General features: G+C 32.8%; 2 protein-coding genes across 3 annotated transcripts; both read right to left on the bottom strand.

Moving 5' to 3' along the window:
* Window positions 1–1,039: 1,039 nt before the first annotated feature.
* Window positions 1,040–14,279, bottom strand: LOC129909224 (zinc finger protein 808-like). Of its 2 annotated transcripts, XM_055986266.1 has the most exons (6): window positions 14,104–14,261; window positions 13,758–14,000; window positions 13,522–13,701; window positions 13,360–13,463; window positions 7,286–7,993; window positions 5,964–7,220 (listed from the first exon to the last, which is right to left on the bottom strand). In XM_055986266.1, the coding sequence occupies exons 1-6, from the start codon at window positions 14,131–14,133 to the stop codon at window positions 6,518–6,520; spliced, it is 1,968 nt and encodes a 655-aa protein (XP_055842241.1). In that variant the 5' UTR covers window positions 14,134–14,261; the 3' UTR covers window positions 5,964–6,517. The 2 variants fall into 2 exon arrangements, with proteins under 2 accessions (XP_055842240.1, XP_055842241.1); XM_055986265.1 differs by lacking the exons at window positions 5,964–7,220; window positions 7,286–7,993 and adding an exon at window positions 1,040–4,617 and having other exon boundaries at window positions 14,104–14,279.
* On the bottom strand, window positions 9,356–10,959 carry LOC129909235 (uncharacterized). The gene is made up of 2 exons (XM_055986285.1): window positions 9,768–10,959; window positions 9,356–9,692 (listed from the first exon to the last, which is right to left on the bottom strand). Exon 1 carries the CDS (start codon window positions 10,888–10,890, stop codon window positions 10,087–10,089), a length of 804 nt encoding a protein of 267 aa, XP_055842260.1. The 5' UTR covers window positions 10,891–10,959; the 3' UTR covers window positions 9,356–9,692; window positions 9,768–10,086.
* Window positions 14,280–22,834: the final 8,555 nt, after the last annotated feature.

Here is a 22,834-nt window from a genome sequence, read left to right as displayed (position 1 = left end):
GCAAAATTGAAGAGAAAAACAGAGTTTTGGAACAAACTTAAACTGTAATAAATGTTTGATTAGTTGCAAAAAATTGCAAAAATAAAGCAAGTGAATGGAAAAGAGAGCAAATATCATAAAACCGTCATAACTCGAAAACGGGACTAAAATTATGTACCTCTTAAGTTTTTCGACTTAAATGACCTCAGGAATGCATGGTTTTCATTTGGGGCGGTGACTGTGGGACAACGTGTATATTGCTCGCTCCCTTTAGGTTTGCTCAAGATAACCCAATTCTTTAAACATCACTTTTTTTATACCCTTGTATAGGAAAAATGATAGTTGGATTACGGGGAAAAGGTTAAAAATAGTTTATAGCAAATATAAAAAGTACATCAAGCGTTAAAAGAAACTAACTCAAATTTGAGATCTAATGACTCCTAAAAAAAATTCCCTTTTTGAGGAGAAATCTTCTGAGGTTGGTGGTCCAATGGTCCAAAAGGAAATGACCGACTTAGAAAACTTGGTGTTATGCCAAGTTTTCGCGAATTCAATAAGCTGATCGAAAACAATTGAACGAAATCACACCTGAGATATCCAAACCAAGAATTTCTCTTCGCATTACATCGTGCCTCATAATTTTAACGTGTTTATTATTTCTTTTATTTGTCTTGGCATTTAAGGATTTTGAAAATTTAAATAAAAAAAAAACTACCAAGGTGTATACGTACTTTTTTTATATACTAATTTTGTTAAGTCGATTTGTAACACATTGAATTCCATTTTACCAATGGTTCTCCAATCCTGCCCTACGGTTGTTGATACATACTATATATCTTAAGCATAATAATATCAGTGTTATAAATTAAGTACTGTGTAGAAAAACACTCCAATATGTATTTTAATTTATAGACCTTTTAGAATAGTTTTTTTTTTTAGACAAAAATTACTTCTTCTTCTTCTTCCTTTTTCTCGGCGCTGTTATGATCTCGATGTCGAGGGGATCATAACTATCCCACGTAACTGCTTCACACTAGTGATCCGCCTGTGGGGTTCGCCGTTTTAGACAAAAATTACATTGAATAAAATTACTATTACTAAACTTATCTTAAACAAAACGTTGTTTTTCTTTTACTACCGAAGTGCTATAAAACAAAACATTGAATGCACAGTAGTGCAACCAAGAGATACAGTGGCATTACCTGTGTTGGCACTCTTTAGGTTCCACAGCTCGAAAAGAATATTTGTAGTGCTTCAAAAACGTCATCTCCGTAACCATGTAATCGATTTATTAACTCAAGAATGCCTCGAGTCATAAAACCAAACCTGAAGCAATACTGCAAAATAGAACTTCAATTTATTCGTTTTTATGAACTCGAGGATGATCTTCGTGATCATGGTGCGGTTCTTATAAGCTCGCAATACTGCTGTTTTGTCATCATAATGCTGCATATTCTCACAATCGAAAATACTTGTCGTTGGACGATTTGATTAACATCATCATCGACGACCTTTTCGAAAACATCTTCTCCTAACAATAATTATTCAAACGCTGCTCTTGATTCTTCTTCCAACAAATTGCTATTATCATGGTTTTGCAAAATCTGCATTGCTTCAAGTTCCTTCGTGAAATATTCAATACTTAAATTTATCTGGAATAGGTTATGGCGTTCCATAATCATATCCTTGTTATCGTCAAATAATTGCAAAAATTTATTTTGATCAACAATCTCCGACATTTCGTTGCGAAACTGTACATAAAGTAGAACCATTTCTCGTTTATAATTGACAATATCATCAATTTCGTAGCGTTTGTATCGTAAAACTCGTCCCAGCGGTCGTCTACGATATTCTTTTGAAACTTTTGAAGCTCTCGCTTCAGGTACAAAATCTTCATCCTCATCCATTTGCTCCTCATGGTCTTCTTCGTCAACGAAATCATTAGCATTAGCATACCACGAAGCAAACTCAGCCAAATAGACTTGTTCTAAAGATACAGGTCGTTCTTCATATCGCTGTATTATGTTTTTAGTCCAAACATCAGAACTGTCTCCATCGATGCTTTCCCGGTCCATTTGATGACGACGCTTGCGACAGGGTTGTCTTTCTGTTGGCCAAACTGTCGGGATGTACACAATTTGACGACTTGTCTCACTTAATGGTTGTCGTAGTAGATAACAAGCTGCTTCTTGTGCTGACATCTCAATTCCGTTTAGTAGTTTCATACTTAACGTTTTCAATTGATCGGGATGGGATAGCATCATTGTGGTAAGATCACGACGTAGGTTACTCATTCCACGGGCTGATTTATTTACATACTCTACAATATACTCTGCGCAGTTGTTATCATCTAAGATGAACTGAATATCGATGTTGGAGTTGACTTCGCCGGCAAGGTACGGATTAAACGTATTTGTCATAAGTTCGTCAAAGTTTCTTCTAAACATCAGAGTTGATCTGTGCAAAGTTGAACGCACAATGTCGATGTATAAATCGTAACTCAAACCATTAGCATTAAGAAACTCTTCCATGCATGTGTATCGACCTTCACTGAGAGAAGTACGTAGCTCCTTGGTCTTTTGCTGTAGCGTTTGTCTCAGGCCTCCATCAGATTGAGGTATCGGAATCAGTACACAGGTCTTGGGCATAGGCCAGTATGGGAATCTGCAAGTTGTCTCCTCGCCTCGTTTTTTGCAAGTAAAAGTATGTTCGTGTATCTGATTGGCATAGATAAAATTGTTTGGTACATCATCTCGAGCAACCGAACTTATATGTTCCACGAGATCGATAGTTCTTTGCATATTTTCCGACACGATCTCACGTGGATCGTCATTCAACCACAATAAAATATGTGCTTGGGGGCTTCCACGATCCTGGAACTCAAAACGAAGGAAGTAATCTTTAATGAAATACTTCCCAAACGGATTGTAAGTCTGTTTGGATTTCAGCATTTTTAATATACAATCAACGAGCTTATGAAAGTATATGCAGCACGTAACAGGATCGTCGTTCACTAAAGTACATCGTTCAGAAGTGTCTAGATCTTCTGCTGTTTTTCCTGGGTATTTTTTGCTAAGTTTAAGAAGTATAGTTAGCAATTTCATCCAATGTATTTCGTTGGCATTTATAGTTAGGATAACGGTTGGTTTACCAAGTTGACGAATTAATGCAAAGAGATCTCGTTTGAGAGAGGCCCAATATTGGACGGAATTTGGTACTGTTTTCATAAATGCGAGGTTTTGTATAACAAAGTTTTTCGGAAATTCAGTGTTTTCAAACATAGGTCGACTAACATTCTCTGTGACTGAAGCCATCATGCGCAATCGCAATATTTTCATTGCAACATACAAGATTTTTTGAGGCGTTGCTCCGCGTCTGTCACGACGTCGTATCTCACTATTCGCTATCATGTAAGATGTTACTGAAACTGCCTTGTTGAATTGACGTGGCTCTCCGAAGTATATCGACGGAAAGGACAACTCTTCGGCATGACGCTCAGAGAGGGTGTTTGAAGGTGTTGCTTTAAGACATTCTTCGTTCCAGATCATGGTATGTTGTTTTGATGTAAGAATCTCAGATTCAGAGGAGATATTTTCTATACGGTTGTTGCCGAGAAACGGTATAGTAGAATGCAATCTCGACAAATCCACATTGATATCGTACAAACGATATAATGGAGACTTTTGCAGTAAAGTTAGCCAAGCATTGATTGTACTTTGAGACATGTATCCGCTGATGTCGACGGATTTGTAAGCAAGTTTTTGCTGGATGTTAACATTAATGACGTCATCCTCATATAATTGACGCGGCAAAAATTTTACCATCTCTTGGACTACTGATGGTACGTTGATTACTTGGCCTACAATTCCATAAAAGGAATCATGGCGCAAACGACGAACTTGCATAAATGGCAGACGTGGCGCTATTAATCGTTCACTAATGGGATCCAATGGTGGTAGGCCTTGTGGTTGATCTGGATATGAAAATCCATTTAATTTTGCCAAGGGCGGTATGGACTTTTTGTTGAGTGAACGTTTGCAAGTGTTGCAAACAATTTTATATTCTTCTAGGCACAGTTGTTGTTGATTTTCTTTGATGGACCATTCCGAGATCACCACCAACTGTTCCGAAGTGATGGGTTTAAGGTCATTCTTAAACCAAAGTCTGTCGCAAACCGAACAAGCATAACCAAAATCGTTGTCGAGAAAAGTTGTTTTGAATCTCAAGATCGCCGATGCCCATTTGGTATTCCAGGCAGTAGTAGATTGGTTTTCAATTTGATCAGAAACATCTCGTGGAACAGTGATTTGTGTTTGTTCTCCTGCTAAAGTTTGAAAAGAAGATGCATTAATTGATTCTAATAAACTATTGACAAGAGTCGATTTGGCAGCTTTGTGTAGTTTGTAGTTGTTTCGATGTCTATCGGCATCCGATTTCCTTGCAGCTATTGCCTGTTCAGATGTTCTGGTAGCTTTTAAACGCTGTCTGTATTCACGTTGTCTCTGAGCCTTCGATTTTTTAGCAGTGATTGTTGGTTGCTTAGGGAATGGCGTTGCAGACGTGGATGCGGATGGTAGATCCGTTAGATCCATGGGTTCGGGTTCAGGTTGGTCTGTCATGGTGTGATTGCAAGCGGTTCTGCAAAAGAAATTGTTAATAATTTATTTTAAAAATTATTTTAAGTACCTGGGTGATCGAGCTTTGCTCGGTATCTTTAAATGTTATAACATTCAGTGGAAAATGTATAAAGATCCAATGCAAACAGCATTTTTAATTGCAATATTGGTACTATTCTATAGGGCAAGTTAAGGATTCGTAAAAAAATCGAACTTGAGATAACAATTTTACATGACATTACGATGATGAAGAACGCCGAAAAAGTGGGTTCGGCAATTCTGTCTGTTTGTCCGTCTGTCTGTGATTCGAGCTAAGGCCTAAACTACTGGAGCGATTTGCTTCAAACTTGGTAGTAAATAGTTTTGGGTGATTCCCTAAAGGACAAATAGAAATTTGTTTTTAGGACTAAAACTAACGGTACCTGTCATATAACGAAAATAGAAAAATCAATTTATTTCAAAAACCGCTTTAACGATTTTGATTAAAATTTTTCTATTTACTGTTACACATAAGAAATTCTTTTGAAATAAAAAAAATAGTTTTTGTACAGTTATTAATGGTACCTGCCATAAAACGGTTTTTTGGTTTATGAATTTCTAATAAACTACAAAGCAGATTTCAACCAATTTTTTTAAACAGAAACTTTAAAATAAACGTTATACAAAAATTTTTATTAAATTTTCAAAAAACAAATTTTTGGGTTTTTAAAAAATATTTTAATTTTTTTTTTTTTTGAAAAATCAATTTTTTGAAAACGGATTGATGAATTTTATTGAAACTTCGTTTTTATGTGTTAAATAATATTTTCTTAAAAATGGAATACCTACTTATTTTTTTTTGAAAAATGTTGGAAAATTTTTATATATAAGAAACTATTTTTTTTTTAAACAGCTCTAACGACTTTCGAAATTTTTTTTTTTTCTAAAAACTCTCTTATATACAAGAAATCAAATGGCATTTAAAACGGTGTTTAATTAATTATAATAACTAATTAAAACTAACCCCAGTCGTGCATTTTATTTGGGAGTGGATTTGAGTTTGAAATTTTATAGGTATGCGTACTGTTTCCAGATTCGATTGTCTGACAATTTTAGTCGCATTCTAAGGTTACTTGGGTTACAAAAGGCTACCGCTCTATTTTTTACCCTCGCTAGGAGGCGTGCATTAGGAAATTTGCCCTCACTTGGAGGTTGGTTGGGCTCTCTACGAAGTACCACCGAGTGATCTCATTTTTGGGTCACTCTATCCCCCTACGGAATTCCCCCTTACTTTGAGGCCGTGGATTTTATTATAGAGCTTTTAGGTTAGAATTAAAAATAGCTAAATTTAAGTAAAGTAGTTACTTGTTTTTTCCACTTTCCACTTATAATTGGAAGAATTCGGTCTTTTCTGGTGTTGTCTTTTTTTCTCCTGAGAAACCGATGTTTCTCAGTTATTTTTAGCTCTGTTCTCTGATCCTTCTCTACAGCGCAGCTTTGTATACTTTCGTTTTAGATGCATGTGCTTGTCGGCATTCATCATCAAACCAGAAGTTTCATTGTTGGGGCCTTGTGGAACCCAGCACTTTAGAGGTGGCGTCTCTGATGGCTTTTTGACCATGTAGTCATTAGTTCTCTATATTTGCTGATAAAATCGTAGGACTTCTTAAGAGGTTATTATAAAAACGAAATCGAGGAACTACCCCATTTTTAAGCCAATACAAAAGTTCCAGAAATGTGTCTAGTCGAATGTGATATAGCTAACTCTCTCATCGATATAACTTCACTTTTTAAACGTATTTCTGAAATCTTGACAGAAAAACAAACACCGTTTTTGATTTTCCTTTGGAAAACAAAATTATTATTTAAAAAATATACAATTCATATATGTAATTCAATAGATAAGGATAACAGTTAAATACTTTATTGCTTGTGTTGATAAATTATATTATATCAACTTCCTCTTCATGTGTCGAACTATCTGGCGGCACCTCAATTCCAATCACTTTTTCCAAATTTACCAAACTCTCGGACGCTTCATTTCCGATCACTTTTTCTAAATGTGTCGAACTTTGTTGTGGTACCTCTTTTTCAACAACTCCCGCCGCTACTGCTTCGTCTTGTGATGCATCTTTATTCTCATTTTCACTTGTACTTGATTTCTTAATAGAGCTTGCCTTTCGTTTTCGATTCTGTATGCGCGATGTACCACCATCTATGTGAATATTGCGTTCATGATCGGCCCGAGTATAGTTAAAGGCAAACCTTTTATCACAATGACGACACCCAAAAGGCTTCTCACCAGTATGCAATTTCAAGTGTTTTTTCAAACTCTTTTTATGTCGATAACTAGCATCGCAAACATTGCATTCAAATGTAATATTTTCATGAGTTCGCATATGATGGGCCATTGCATTCGATGTTGCAATTCCAATTCCACACTTTTCACATTTGTAAGGTTTTTCTTTTGTGTGAATTCTCAAATGTTCCTCATGTCGGAATTTGTTATTTGATGTTTTTGCGCAGATTTTACAAACGTAGGCAACTTTTTCTCCACTCCGATCGATAATGGTCATCTCTTCGATTTTCTTCATCACCTCAGTGTGTTGTTTTCTATGCTGCAACATAAGTAGCTGAGATTCATATCTGTAAGAGCAAAAATTCCATCAAACACACACACAAAATAAGAAACTCAATTTTAAAACACTCACTTCTCATTGCAAATATTACATTCAAATAATGTTGTTTTTCTGCTAGACATTTGCCGATGCATTCGTAGTTTGTGCTTCCTGAGACTTGACGGAGTCAATAGTATCGTCTTGCAAATATCACACTGATGAACTCCTTGATGGGATCTTAGATGAATATTGTATTCCCGCTCACTCATGAATACTGCTCCGCATTCTTTGCATTCCAAAAAGCCACTTGGTGTTTTCTTGAGTTGTTCTAAAGAAGTCGTCACTGTGAGACTATCATCGACTTTCTCATGAATGACTATGTGCTTCAAATGCTCTTGATAGTTTTGTGTAATTTTTTCACATGCGGCACATTTGTAGACAATTTCATTGGTTGCATTTTGTTTGGAATTCGAACATGGATTTAATTCGGTTTTGTAGATTTTGTGTAGTTTTTTATGAGAGTTATTGTTTTCTAAATCGGATTCCTGTTTTAGCTTTCGTTTTCTTTTGCATGGTGTAGAGTTGAATTGTTTTACAAGAATTGAGGGTTTTTCAGTTTCGTCATCGGAGCATTGATATTCAGATTCATAGGATTCGGAAAAAGCAGTTGTAGTAGCGTCTTCGTGAACATTTGTATTGGATTCAATTTTAGAAACATGGCCAGCACAGCAGCCATTTCCGCATTCTTCTGGATTGTGTATTCGGTTTATGTGCGCCTTTAGAGATGCCTTTCTTTTAAAGCTTTAAAGAACAATTGAAATTTTTATATATTTTATAAGAATGATTTTTCAAAAGTTATTGATAATAATTTCATTTAATGCACTGTGCTAGTTAGACTGTTAAAGCATAGAATTATTTTGCTGGCAATTAATTGAGGAGGTTGAAATGTTTATTGAGTTTCAAACCTCCCTACAAAAACTTTTAGCAGAGGACATTCAGTACAACACCCTAATGCTACCAAGGAGATAAACTGCCCAAGTTAGTTATCCTGGACCCTATTTTCGCCGTTAATTAGTCGATGGCATCAATTAACACTTAACTAAGCACTTTGGTTGTTTTTAGACTAAGTCCATAGTCCACTTTCCATGATACTTATAGCTATTATCCTTTCACCCATAATATGCTTAATGAGGATTACCTACTTCTGGATATTTTTTACTCTGGATGCCGATGACCATCGTAATATTTTAATCAGGTTTTTTAAATCTGCCATTATTTTAACAGTGTGTTTTAATACTTGTTGCACAACGTTCTTTATCCCTTGAAAAAAAAAAACACCCTTTCACCCGAAATACATCGATTCGCTCTTTTGTATTTTTGTTATTTTTTTTTTTGTTTTAATTTTGTTAGATTCAGCATATAAATAAGGTTGCTTTGGCTTTGCATTATGATGCATTTTTTTGACGATAGTGGCCAAACTCCAAAGTAAATTGTGAGTAAGGCTATTGCTGCCAAAAATGTCCACCAATAAAAATGCTGTAATGCTGCATTCGGAGATAAATTGCGAATTTTCAATAGTATTTGACATAGGATGTAGTGATTTATGGTTGCAATTGCCTTGGAATAGTCAAGGAGAATTAAATAGGAAACCTAAGCATATAATGATTTTCTCGGCCTGTAATGACCTGGGCAAAAATCAGATTGTTTTGATGTTAGAAGACCGTTTTGTACGGGAAAGTCAACAAGTTGTTTTTACTTTTATTTTTTTCCAGGAATGAAAGGATTGGATGAAACTCTGTGTTAGCACTATTTTTAACGATGGAAATTATTTTGGCGTCTTTCCATTTGGAGGAAAAAATTCCCTTAGTAAGAATGATTTAGATAAATTTGAGATAAGGTAAGATTAAAAAAAAAAATGTCGAACGTCGCAAAACCTACATACATTTTTGAGAGATGAGAAACCTTTTATATAAAAATAGTATAGGTATCCATTCTTCGGATTCCTATTGGTATGTAATTCCAACGAATATGCCATTTGAATTTTATCGAGTCCTAGAATTAAGACTGTGCGAAATGTGAAGTGTAACAAAATAAAATGCGTTTAAAGTATTTTTTTTTTGTGTAAATAAACATTTATTAAAAATTATTTAAAATAAACACACTAAGTCTTGTCTTGTATTGTTAGTAAAAAAAAGCATTTTACAATTTTATGTACGGTAATAAATTATGTGATCTAATATTTTTTTTCCTAACCTAAATACAGTATTTTATACTAATAAAATTAGAATTTTTATCCTGAGTTTTTCAAAATAACACATTAATTTATTGCAGAAAATTGAAAGAACAAGCTTTCCATGTATTATTATTGACGCCCAAAAAAATATTTGAATTTATCAGTTTCTGCTTGGGGTAGATTTTAGATTTTAATTTCAGCAATGTTGCTAATACCGTTTGATCACCTTTATCAGACCTTGAAGAGTTGTAAGGAACGAAGCCATACCTATGTACAAAAACAAAAATACATTAAATCCCTGATGCACAAACAAAAAAAAATATTAAAAAATTTGTAACTTACGATGGCGAGTTCGTTTCACTGCCTGAATAAAATCTCCAAAATGTTTGTGCTCATAGAATTACCGAGTGAAAGAATTGTGTTATCAAGTTCGTTATGCAAATTGTGTATAAAGAAAAATATTGCATCCTAAAGAAATAAAACGTTGGAATTGAAATCCAAAAGAGGCATTAATGAACGTTGCCGTATTTTCACTGTTCCAAAATCAAAGGAATTCCAAGTCGCTAGACCATAGTTAATACTGTCTTTTCCTTTTGAATTATTATTCCAATTCGATGGATAGGATTGGTCGCAAGGTAGAGCATGATAACAGCCATTAAACTTAAATAACTTCCGTTTTAATATTTAGGTTAGTTTCCAAGTCTTTTTCATCAATTGGTTTTACCTCTGAAATGTGTAGATCCTTCATCTGAGGAACTGATTCCATCGAGGTACTAGATTCAACAACTTGGGTTTCAACTTGTTTACATTGTTGTTGTTTTTTAAGAAATGCCTTATTTTCACGGCTATTTTTTGTACATAGTTTCCATTTCGCTCTTTTTTTGCATTTTTCCTGTGGTGTCATATCTTTTATTAATTTAATAATTTGTTTTTCTTTTTTCCTAAAATATCTTTGTCTATCTTTTTCTTTTTGTATTTTGCATTTTTCAGGATCTTCTCGTATTTTTCGACGACGTTCGCGTTCTTTTGCCAATCGTTGTCTCCTTTGTTCAGGATCTTTCCGAATTCTCCGACGACGTTCACGTGCCTCTGCCGATTGTATTTGTTTAGGTTCGTTGTCGGTAGCATTTAGAGAAACGGGGTTAGGCTCCACTTCTGAAATTAGCAGAACCTCATTTTTAATGGCAAGGGAGGCTTCAGGTGGGCAGTTAATTTCGGGTAATCGAACTTCAGTTTCTGGATATTCTTGATATTGTTTTTTAAGGATTGCTTTGTTTTGACGACTGTTTGTTGCATGTTCTTTCCTTTTCTTTCTTTTGTCCTGTTGTTCCTCTGAGGTCATATCATTTATTAGTTTAATTACTTGTTTTTCCTTCCTGTTTCTTTCAGAATCGTCTCGAAGCCTTCTACGACGCTCACGTGATTTTCCCGATCGAACTTTTCTTTTTTCGTTATTGGGAGCCATTTCAGAATTCGATACTTCAGGGACCTCAATTTTGATGACAAGAGGTTTGTTAAGTCGGTTATTACTAGTTTAATTAATTTCATTTTCAGCTTGTTGATATAATTGTTGCAATTGCAATGCTTTATTTTTACGACTATTCTTTGCATGTTCTTTCCATTTTTCTCGTTGTTGTTGTTTTTCTTGTGCATTCATGTCTTTTATTAATTTAATAATTTTCTTTTCTTTTTTCTTCGAATATCTTTGTTTTTCTTTTTCTTTTTGTATTTGCCATTTTTCTGGATTTTCTCGTATTCTTCGGCGTCGTTCACGTTCCCTTTCTGCACGTTGTTGTTTTCTTTTATTGTTGTCTTCGATTTTGCATTTGCAAGGTGTTGATGGTGATCTTTTTTTGCATTAATTTAAAATAAAAAGTGAAAATATTTGAAAAATTTCATTTAATTTCATTTACTGTATCATTTCTGTTTCCAAACTTTCATTAACAAGTATCCACGGTAAATTATGAAAACGACGACATGAAAGTGATGTCAAACACGTTCTAAATAAAAGCAAAACTTCGAAATACTTTACTTTAATAGTTTAGCCTCTATTACCAAATATAAATCTACAAATATTCGTTAAAAAATTGGTCACATAAAAACATACATATGAAATCTTATTTTATTTTTAACTTCTGTCTTATTTGTTGGCCATTTATAAAAAGCACATTTTTCAAATTAAAAAAATCATGTTTTTTTATTTTAAAAACAATTGTTTTCACATTTTCGGAATCGTCCCGGTCATGATTTTTTTATTTACTCAATGTAACATATGTATATTTAGCATTATTCTCCAAAAAAATCAACCGCTAAAACCCGCTTATTTCTCATTTGCAGTAGTTCAAAGTTAAACGTTTTTTTTGTTTACATTCAAAGGCGCTTAAGTGAAACGTAAAAAAATGTTTCGAGTTTATTTCTTTTAGGCAGGTTTGTCAGTTATGCTAATTTTTCAATAAAAAAATTACAATTTCGAAGGAATAACATGTAATATATCTGCGTTTATCTGTTGGACGGATAAGTTAACCGGGTTCTACTGTACATGCTTATTTTAAGACTAAGACTATATTATATTATGGTTTATATCGTTTTAAGACATACAAAAATTTTGGTCAAATCGAATTATGTGCGACTATTATGTTCCCACATTTAGGCCAAAAATGGCCCACTGTAATACCACATGAATCTTTAGAATCTTCCTCCACTCGAACCATTTAGAGCTTTTAAAAGTAACATATAAGCTGTTTAGTGACAGAGAATTGGGTGTTATATTTAGAATTTAAAAGAGAGTAAATTGAGCCTACTCATATCAATTGGAAAACTCGCGGGTTGAACCCTACAAAACCTATATAAAGCCGCGAATTAAGGCTGCCAGACTTTTGAATTCGATATCACGCATTCAGCTATAAAACTGCGTACTTAGATACCTTTTCGTTATACCCCCACTCCCATAACTATAAACTATCAATTGTTGATTGATAAATACTGAAATTCAGTGTCTATAGCTCAATTATTTAAAGTTTTGATCATTCCTATTAATTTTAACCATCTAGAATTGAAAAATATTATTGAAAAGTTGACTGATTTAGAAACAAATAAGGTTTTAAAATACTGACTTTCAATATTTGAGGCGGTGATTTTCAAAACCAGCTATCGGGAAAAAATGGGAAAATCAAAAATATATAAACAGGACAGAAACATATGTATTTCCAAAACTGGGCCTATATCTTTTATAAAATGGCATTTTACTCAGAACTACCTTCATGTCGATAGCTGGTTTTGGAAATGAGCTTTTCATTTAGCAACTATCGATTGATAGTCGACAATCGCAACTTATTTTTTCTACTTCTATTGAAAGTAGGTACATAAGAGAGCATAGTTATTGAAGCGCAAAAATATTAGCGCGAAATTTTAGATAGTAAAATGCTAAAGTCCTTTTATGTGATGAGTTATTTGACCAAGTGTTTACTTAATTAAAGATTTTTGCCCTTTTAGTAATTTACTAAGTTAAAAATAGACTGATTTTAGGTAAGTAAATAACTAAAATTGCTTTAGCATTTTACTAAATTGTTTAAAATTTTGCGCCATTATTATTACGTATTTTTAACCTTTCAATAATCTTCAAACTCAATATTTTAGTAAAATTGTTCATCAATTCCGAAACGGTAAGCTATAAGGTCGGCGTGGCAAATATATGATTTGAAATCACTTAGTAAGAGCCTCAAGAGCCTATATGAGTAAGCTTTCTAGTTGAACTGGCTGATTAAATACGACGTCGTTTTTCCTCACTGTGCGATTGATAGAAAATGAGAAAAAAGTCTAGTTCTTGAAAATTGAATCTGCTAATGGTCAACATTAGTATCAAGATAAAGATACCATAATGACCATTTTCAACGCAAGATATTGTAAAATTCAACAAGTGCATGTTCTTTCTTACCTTTTTGGACAATGTGTGCACGGGTATTGTACCCCTGATGTCGGTAAATCACTTCCTTCTGAAGCAATACGTTTGATCTTTTTGTTAATATTTATTTTAGGAATCTAGAAAAAAAAAAATGGGTGAATCCTTGTCTCATAGTATTTAAATAATTCAACTTACTTTACTCTTCGCTCTAGCATTATCATTGAGATCTAAATTCTTTTTGTTTTCAAATTCTGTCTCATTACCAATGACATCAGTTGAATTCGATTCAACTGTATGAATTTCAAATGTAACATTCTCGCTATCACCCTCGCCATGTTCCAACTTTACAATGCTTTCCACAAAAGTATTAGGAATCTAATTTGAACATAAATTTATCTCTTTTTAAAAAGAAAATTATAATTTGAACTTACTTGACAACAAATATTTGTATCAAATCCACTTTCAGATTTGATTTCTTGTCCATGATGATGGAAATTGTGATCCAATTCATCAAGATTTTCTAATTTGTATACTTCGCCAGTATACTCAGCTTCTTCGATGAAACGAAAATCTTTTTCGCATTCATCTTCTTCGTCGTCGGAGTAATGAGGTTCAGGGTTGTAAAGGCTAGCTTTGCAAGTTTCACATTTTATAGCATTTATATCATTTAGTTCCTATGAAGTAATAATTTGGAAAAAACATTCAAATTGATCAATAACAAAAAAAATAAGTAAATTCTTTTGTTGCTGGTATCGCGACTCTATACAATCAACTTACATTACAGTTATTGCAACGAACTTCAGTCATTTTTAATGAATTTAATTGTTTCAATTGTTGGTAGAGAGAATTTTAACAAGAATTTAGGAATAAATTTTTTCATCAACAACATGCCATTTTACAAAAATTACAAAAGCAAAGCCAACAAAAGCGAAACATCACAAAAGTCAAAAAAGAAAAGTGTCAAATGGAGTACTGTTTGATTAAATAATTGCGGTTTGCGGAGATCGAAAACGAAGATGTGACTTTAGCGCTACCTAGTTTTCAGAACTAAAAATGAGCGTTTGATTTGCATTGTATATATATTCTTATAGTACTCTCATGGAGTAGAATTTTCTGTTTTGCGTCGCCACCTCAGGGATCGCTAGTTTATTTTATGTTTGAACCTTATGCAGAAAATTGAAGTGCAGATCTACCAAAAGATGTCGCCAGTGCCGGATTAACCATGTCATGGGCCCCTAGGCAATACAATTCTCGGGCCCTTTTCCGATGGTTTTTCAATACCATAAGCTCTTTTTAAATTAGGTTAGAAATTTGTGTAGGTAACTTCCTGAGGACTAATCGGCTATAATCTGGTGTCCTATCATGAAATTTTATAAATGTTAACTAAAACTTTTGACACATCTTAGAAAACAGTTTATTTCTTGAAAATTGACCTTATCCCGAACATCGGTATCATTTTCTGTCGCCATTATTGCCAATGAATTTAATCGCTTTTGCGAGATTGAAGAACGCAGACAATTTTTTAAATTTTTAGTTTTGAAAAATGATGTTCGCCAGTCGCGTTAGAAATCATCAAACTTCTGTACATTTTTAAAGCTAATATAACATTTGGGAACGTTGATTGGACCATTTTATCTGATATCAATTTGAGTAACTTCTCAGCATGCGAAATCTAAGATTTTTCTGACGTATCGCTCTGATTGCAACATCTCGTTACTAGACTCGTTTACTTGGTTCGAAATAATATTCGATGAATTTTGTACAGGCTTCTATGCCAATGTTAATTTCAATTGTACTTCCTACTTGAATTTCATATCTAAAATAATTATTACCAATCTAAATCTTGATAATAAAACCCAATAAAGGATTTGACATGACTGGGAGATCTGTTTTTGAAAATTCGAACACATTTTTTTGTAGAATAGAATTACAAAGTGGGGCCCCTGTATTTTCTCTATTTATTTTCAAATAGACTAGCAATATTTTTTTTTGTAAGAAGAGATTTCAAGTTTAAACATGGAAAGAATAACGCTTATGTCCATATAAGAAGGTACTTTTTTCATTGAATTTAGATTTTAAATGTTGTAAAAAGAACTTTTGGACGTGATTTTGAGCTATTCTGTTTCGATTTTCCCTTTTTCTCTTATCAAAAAACCCGAAAAAAAGGAGAAAATTCATCGCTGCATTGGGCCCTTCAGGATGGGATGTGAGTCATAGTTCATTATAACGACATATACTTATACAATATACTTACAATATACTTTACTTATACAATGTTTTGATGATTTACAAACGATTTTTTTTCTTCTTTTTTTGTTGTTCTATTTTCTTATTTTTATTGCAAATACAAATGTAAAGCTGTTTTTTATTGAAGGTACAACGACGTCCGTATTCGGTTTTTATAGCAGTTTCAATCTGAAAAAGTCATTCAAAAAACCAAAAAAAAAAAAAATAAGGCAAAAAAGAAATATGCAGCTATTTTCGCCAGACAAATCTTTCTAAATGTATTTTGGTATGCTGAATCTGAATGTGAAGTCCGTTTTGCTAAACAGCCCAAAATTTTTGATAAGATTGCAAAAAAAAATTTTAAACCCACAATTTTAAAGTTTTTCCCAATTTAGTCGCTGTTGGGATCAGGAGTTTGTGTTAATGAAACCTGCATTGCACATTTACCTATTAAAACAAATGTTTTTTTCACTAAGCCACTTTTTTGACTTTATTTATAACTATCGGAATCGGAATACAGTAAAACTGGTTATTTGAAGCCTCTCTTATCTTTAGTTCCACTTGTTTCCAAAAAAGGATGGAATGATTTGATGGAATGTTCCGCTAATTGAAGGAAAAGTTTAGGCTTGGTAGCCGTTTAAATTTTAGAACTAACCAAGGAAAAAAAAGTTTCCAAGAAAGTTAAATTTTGAAAAAAATGCCATACCTACCGTTTTTGGATATTTTTCCTTTTTTGAAAATTTTTGATTTTTTTTGTTTTGATTTATGTAAAATTTAAACGGTATTTATTAATAAAATGTTCAAATAAACTCAAAAAAGTTTGATTTTTCTTAAAAAGCGATTGGAAGTAAAGCCTGAACTACATAGAAACACAAAGTGAAAAAAAGTAAAAAAAGTTTATTATTTTTCAAATAATTTAAATTTTTAAATGTCACGTCAATGAATTTGTTTTTGTTTTTTTGTACTTTTGTTTACTTTTTATACTTTTTTTCACTTTGTGTTTCGATGTAGCTCTAGCTTAAGTCATTTACAGCTGCAAAAACTTGATTTCTGATTTTTTAATATAATTTTTTTCTGAGTGGACGTGGCAATGGGAGGTCATTGATGTAGGTTTGTCTTGCTATTAGCTACCTTTCCTGCAAATTTCATGAAAATTGGTTCAGTAGTTTAGTCTTAATTGAGTTTTTTCCGGTCTCCCATACAAGGTGCCCCACTGTGCGTCTTCGGGTGAGATTTTTTTTGAAAACTATTGCTGAGATTTAACACTATCTAACGAAACCCATCCGCCAACAGAGGCAAACAGAGGAAGTAGTTAAAACCTTATGTGAACATAAAAAGTCACTAAAATGGAATGTTTTTTGTCAAAAAAATCGTATTCAATTCTTTTTCGCTAAACTAATGTACCAGATTGTTTGCCAATTTATTTTAAGCCTATTTACAAAAAAAGTTGGTTCAAACCTTGAAATTATACGGTAAATGGATAATTTTGAAACTACTTGTATTTTTATCAGTTTTCACTATTTTTCAACTTTGAGCGATAATCTCCAGGCCCACAATTTTTTTTTTTTGAAAAACAGTTTTCATTTTCTGATTCTTCAACTAATTTACTGTTAGAAACACGTGCAGTATCAAAATAAATCGTACTTCCGAAAGTTGGGTTTTTTTTCCGCCTTTTCCCCACTGTGCAACGCCAAGAAACTTTGTTTGTTCGTAGTCAGGGCGAGGGGCCCCTAGCTGAAGTGGGGCCCCTAGGCAGCTGCCTAGTTTGCCTTGAGGCTAATCCGGCACTGGATGTCGCTAAAGTATTTTCTACTATAGAAATATATATACAATGTGATTTGGATGTCATTTCTAAAAAAATAGTTTATCACACTAGTTTCTCCTCCTATAGGATCTGGATCAGAATCAATTTAACACGTAAAAAAATCAGCCCTATTGTGAGTTTCACTTGGTATGTTTTCCGCCCGGAATATTTTTGTTCGCGCGGAATATTCATACCTATTACCGAAGACGAAGTGATTCACTTCCCGGGAATCTACTCGATCCGCAACCGCATCAAATTTCAATCCGTGAAATCCCCGGAATAAACTGTATTACCGATCCACGAAACCACCCTAAACTTCTTACCGACATTCTTAACTACATTGGCTCAAAAAGTGAAAAAGTACAAAAGTGAAAATTTTCAAACGCATTTCCGTATAGTTTTTCGGGATGAACAATTAAAATAAATGATGCAGAAAGCTTATTTTTTGGTCTAAAAAACAATTTGTACACTCTTTATCAAAAAACAATTGCGATAGCTTTTCACTTTTGTACTTTTTCAAAAAGTGGTGTATGCATTTTGGGTTTTTGTCTCCAAGTTGTGGGTGTCAATGAAGTTTAATATAAAAAAATAAATTAAATGAAAAGATTAGAAACACAATTTATTAATTTATTTTATTTTATTAAAAATTATTAAATAATTTTCACAACTTTAATTTATTTTATTTTTATTTTTAAGGCGACGCGTTTCGGAGTGTCTCACTCCATCATCGGGCTCGTGACGTTTGATGTTGTTGGGGAGTTGGGGCCAAGTTGTGTCTCTTGTTGTGTTGTTGTAATGTTTGGTATTTGTTATTATGTCTGTCTTCTTCCCTCTTTGTGTATTTGAATTATTGCCGTGTTAAAAAGTATATTGTTTTTGATGGTTAGTTTGTCGTTTAATATGTTGTCCCGTTCTAATTGGTATGCTTTGAAGATCTCAAACTCTTCGGTTGCATCCAATGCTTTTCCTTTTTTATTAATTATGTGTAATGGTGTTAAATTTCTATCGAAGTTTGTATAATTATGCATAGAGGAAGGAATACCTAGAGAGCCGACTCGTACCCCCCTTACCTAAAACACCCGCAAATTTAATTTCAGATAATCTCTCTTATTTTTCTCTTGTTTTCCTATCTGTGAATACGTGTGAAAAGTACAACATTGTATATATATTCTTATAGTACTCTCATGAAGTAGAATTTTCTGTTTTGCGTCGCCACCGCTGGGATCGCTAGTTTATTTTATGTTTGAACCTTATGCAGAAAATTGAAGTGCAGATCTACCAAAAGATGTCGCTAAAGTCTTTTCATGGATTGATAGTACTATAGAAATATAAATACAATGAGTACAATTCGTTTAATACCTTCCTTTCACCAGTAGATGTCCTCACAAATTTTGAATTTAAACATGATTTTGGTTTGTACATGAACTTGAATAGCTCAAATAGCTCACTCCAGACACCCACCTTTCAATAAATATGTACAGAAATAAAAAAAAAAAGGTTCGTGTTTTGAATTTATTATATTATTTTTTTATGAATTTATTTCCTACTGAGCACTTAAATTGTTTTTAATTGTTTTGAGCTCAACTCCACAGTTGAATGTGTTGGTGCCATTTAAAATGCACGGGAAAACTACCACATATAAGCACTGTGGAGTTTTTCCTCTCATTGCAGCTTGTAGGGTGGAAGAGAAAAACCAACCGAAGTCGCGTCTCTAGGTATTCCTTCCTCTATGTAATTATGGTTGTTGTCTATTAAATGTTGTGCGTATGTGGATTTAGTATTCGGCTTTGGTTTATGTTCTTGAAATCTTTCATAGAATGTTCGTCCAGTTTGTCCGATGTAGAATTTTTCGCAATCGTTACAGCATAATTTGTAGACTCCGGAACATATTTTAGTATCTGTTGATGATTTTGTTTTTAAAATGTTTTTTATGTTGTTATTTGTTTTGAAAGAAATGTTAATGTTGTGTTTTTTAAATTCATATTGTATGGTTTGTGGTAGAATGTTAGTGTATGTTATTGATGTGTATTTATTTTCTGTTGGTGTAACATTTTTGGTGTTGTTGTTTTTCTTTTTAAGCTTTTTTGTATGTAATTTGTCTATTATTGTTGGGTTATATCCATTTACGTATGCGATGTGTTTTATGATGTTGAGTTCGTTTTGGTAGTCATTTTGGTCCATTGGTATGTTGATAAGTCTTTCGATGAAAGCGTTGAAAGCAGCCATTTTTTGCGAGTGTGGGTGGTGAGAGTCTTTATGTATTGTAATGTCTGTTGTTGTTGGTTTTCTGTATATTTTGTATTTGAATTTATTGTTGTTGTTTGTTATGTTTAGGTCTAAAAAGTTTATATTATTATTGTTTTCTATTTCAGCTGTTACTTTTATTTTTGTATTTATGTTATTGATATATTTTGTTAATATGTGTTGTCTATGTGTTCCATCAAAGATGACAAATGTGTCGTCAACATATCTGGAGTATGATATTATTTTTTGTTGTTGGGGGTTGATTGTTGATAATAGAAATTTATTTTCAAAATGATTGAGATATATGTCAGCCATTAGTCCACTCAAAGGTGATCCCATTGCCAATCCATCATTTTGTTTGTAAAATTTGTTGTTGAATGTAAAATAGTTTTGTTTCATTATTGTTTTTAATATTAAGATTAGTTCGTTTATTTGTTGTTTATTGATTTTTGCGGTTGTAGTAAGGTTTTCTTTTAGTATGTTAATGGTTTCGTTTATAGGAATGTTTGTATACATGTTTGTGATATCAAATGATATCATTTTGTAACTTGGTAGAAGGTTTATGTTATTTAGTTTTTCTATTAATGCTGTGTTGTTTTTTATGCTGTGATCGTTGTTTAATTTTATATTGTTTTTGATTATTTGTTGTAGTTTTTTAGCTACTTTGTAGCTTGGTGCTGTGGTGTAGTTGATGAGTGGTCGAATGGGTGTTCCTTGTTTATGGATTTTTGGGAGGCCGGTAAACTGAGGTGCTGTTGGATGTGGTTGTTTGAGTATGTTTTTGTTGATATTAGGAAAAAGATTATTGCATTTATTTATAGTGTTATTTATTTCTTTGTTGTAGACTTTAGTGGGATCGTTCTTTAATATTTCCATATTGTTTTCGTGTAAGAAAGTGTTTGTTTTGTTTGTCAATGTATTCTTGTTCATCCATTATAACTATTGTATTGCCTTTCCCAACTAACATTTCAGCTTCGGTTAAGGTACTACAAAAGCTACATTTTAGCTTCTTTTAAACTTTAGTAAAGTTGTTGGGCATGGAAAAAGGAGAACGTTATACAAATTTGACCCTCTATAAGGATCTTAAACGAAGCTTTACAGAAGCTCTACCGAAGCTTTGAGATTTGACAGATAGCTTCGGAAGAGCCTGTATATCTCTTTAATACATGTCTTATCGAAATTAAAAAAAGACTACAAAAACAAAAAAGAATTCTTTTTTAACTGGTTTTAAATCATGAATTTTAGCTTTTGATCTGATATTATATTTAACATTCCATTAGTTTTTAGTATATCTATTAATAATAATTTTAAAAGTATATAATTTTTTTACCACACCCAGGAATCGAACTTCGTATCTGCTTGGTGGTAGTCCATCACTCTACCCACTCGGCCATCCTAGTATATTCATTAATAAAATCAAAAACTTAATCAGTTCAAATAGCAAAAAAAATGTCCGAGCTAAATTATTCAATGTCAAAACCAAAAAGTGTCCGAGCTAGATTATTTAATATCAAAACCAAAAATCAAATACAAAACTTGGTAATTTCTGTAAAGCTTTTATAAATTCATTAAACAGGCTTATAAGAAAAACAAGCTTTCTTCGTTTAAGTTTCTTTAAGAGTATTTAAACAACTTATTAGAAGTTGTTAAACAAGTCCGAACTTCTATAAGCAGTCAAATTCTGAAGCAAGCTCAATACAAGCTGTATACAAAGTAGATCCTGCGAGATTTCAATTTACAGAAGCTGTTGTGCTAGTTGGGTTGTCAGCTTTTGTTATTATTGCTTTGTTGATGTTTAATTTTTGTTTTATATTTTTAAGATTTAGTTTGTCTGTTTTATATTTGTTATGGAGTTGTTTATTGGTATTGTTGGTTTTTATAAGTTTTTTAAGTTTTTTGTTAATTGTGATTCTGGTTTCGTTTTGTGTTTCGATATTAGGTAAAGTTTTTATTGCAGCTTCGGCGTTTATAACTTCTTGGGTTATGTAGCATAACTTCTTGGGTTATGTAGCATTGGATGCAACCGAAGAGTTTGAGATCTTCAAAGCATACCAATTAGAACGGGACAACATATTAAACGACAAACTAACCATCAAAAACAATATACTTTTTAACACGGCAATAATTCAAATACACAAAGAGGGAAGAAGACAGACATAATAACAAATACCAAACATTACAACAACACAACAAGAGACACAACTTGGCCCCAACTCCCCAACAACATCAAACGTCACGAGCCCGATGATGGAGTGAGACACTCCGAAACGCGTCGCCTTAAAAATAAAAATAAAATAAATTAAAGTTGTGAAAATTATTTAATAATTTTTAGAGCCGATTTTTCCATCTTCTAATAAACAGTCAGTTAACTGTTCGACGAATAAATTTATTAGGCTCATAAACAATCGGATAACAACATTGAATTTTTCAATCAAAAATAATTTATTCTACAGAATAACAAAAACAAAATTGTCAAATTCAATAATATTCAAAACTAAACGTCTTTTTTATTAATAATTGTTTTTGTTTTCTTGTGTTCCTCTGTATTCTTTGTCAAAATTATTTCAAAGCAGCTTTGACAATTGACACAGTATTTTTATTGATATTATTCCTTAGAATAATTTTTATTCGTCTCTGAAAGAAGCAGATAGTTTTATTTATAGGAATAAGCTATATCTGCCTGTTGAAAAAATGATTTTTCCTCTATCAGGAGAATAAGTACTAACTGACTGTTTAACTGACTGTTGAAAAATTGGCCCTTAATAAAATAAAATAAATTAATAAATTGTGTTTCTAATCTTTTCATTTAATTTATTTTTTTATATTAAAGTGGTGTATGTAGTTATGCCTTATCACTTACGCACCGGCGAGTTCAGTAATAGGAAATCTGAACGAAAGTGACTCTCATTCCCGCCGCAGTAATAGTCATTTCGAATGTCAAATTGTACCGAATTCGATTTCAGTAGCAAGGCTGAAGTTTAGCACTGGTTCAAGGTTCATATATGTAGAAATAGCCACATTCATGCTTGAACCGAAGTTGACCCACAGTTAATCCGCCGAAATCGGTGGGTTAAATTCCTAAACCAAGGCTGATCCACGTTTGTACAACTGGCACTTAACATCTCCGTACAAATTTTGACTACCGTAGCGCATTTCAACTTTACCAATCCCCAATACATTTTGTTAAAACCTGAAACGCCCAAAATATATTTTTTCACTTTCGAGTATCGAAAT

The sequence above is a fragment of the Episyrphus balteatus genome, chromosome 2, assembly GCF_945859705.1.
Source record: "Episyrphus balteatus chromosome 2, idEpiBalt1.1, whole genome shotgun sequence".
NCBI classification, from domain to species: Eukaryota; Metazoa; Arthropoda; class Insecta; order Diptera; family Syrphidae; genus Episyrphus; species Episyrphus balteatus.
This window is presented reverse-complemented; position numbering and strand designations above follow the sequence as displayed.

Coding starts and splice junctions, on each gene's coding strand:
- LOC129909224 (XM_055986265.1), bottom strand. CDS start 14,133: ATGACTGAAGTTCGTTGCAATAACTGTAAT. Junction 14,001..14,103: donor TTCGTTGCAATAACTGTAAT/GTAAGTTGATTG, acceptor ATTACTTCATAG/GAACTAAATGATATAAATGC. Junction 13,464..13,521: donor ATGCTAGAGCGAAGAGTAAA/GTAAGTTGAATT, acceptor TTTTTTTTCTAG/ATTCCTAAAATAAATATTAA.
- LOC129909235 (XM_055986285.1), bottom strand. CDS start 10,890: ATGGCTCCCAATAACGAAAAAAGAAAAGTTCGATCGGGAAAATCACGT.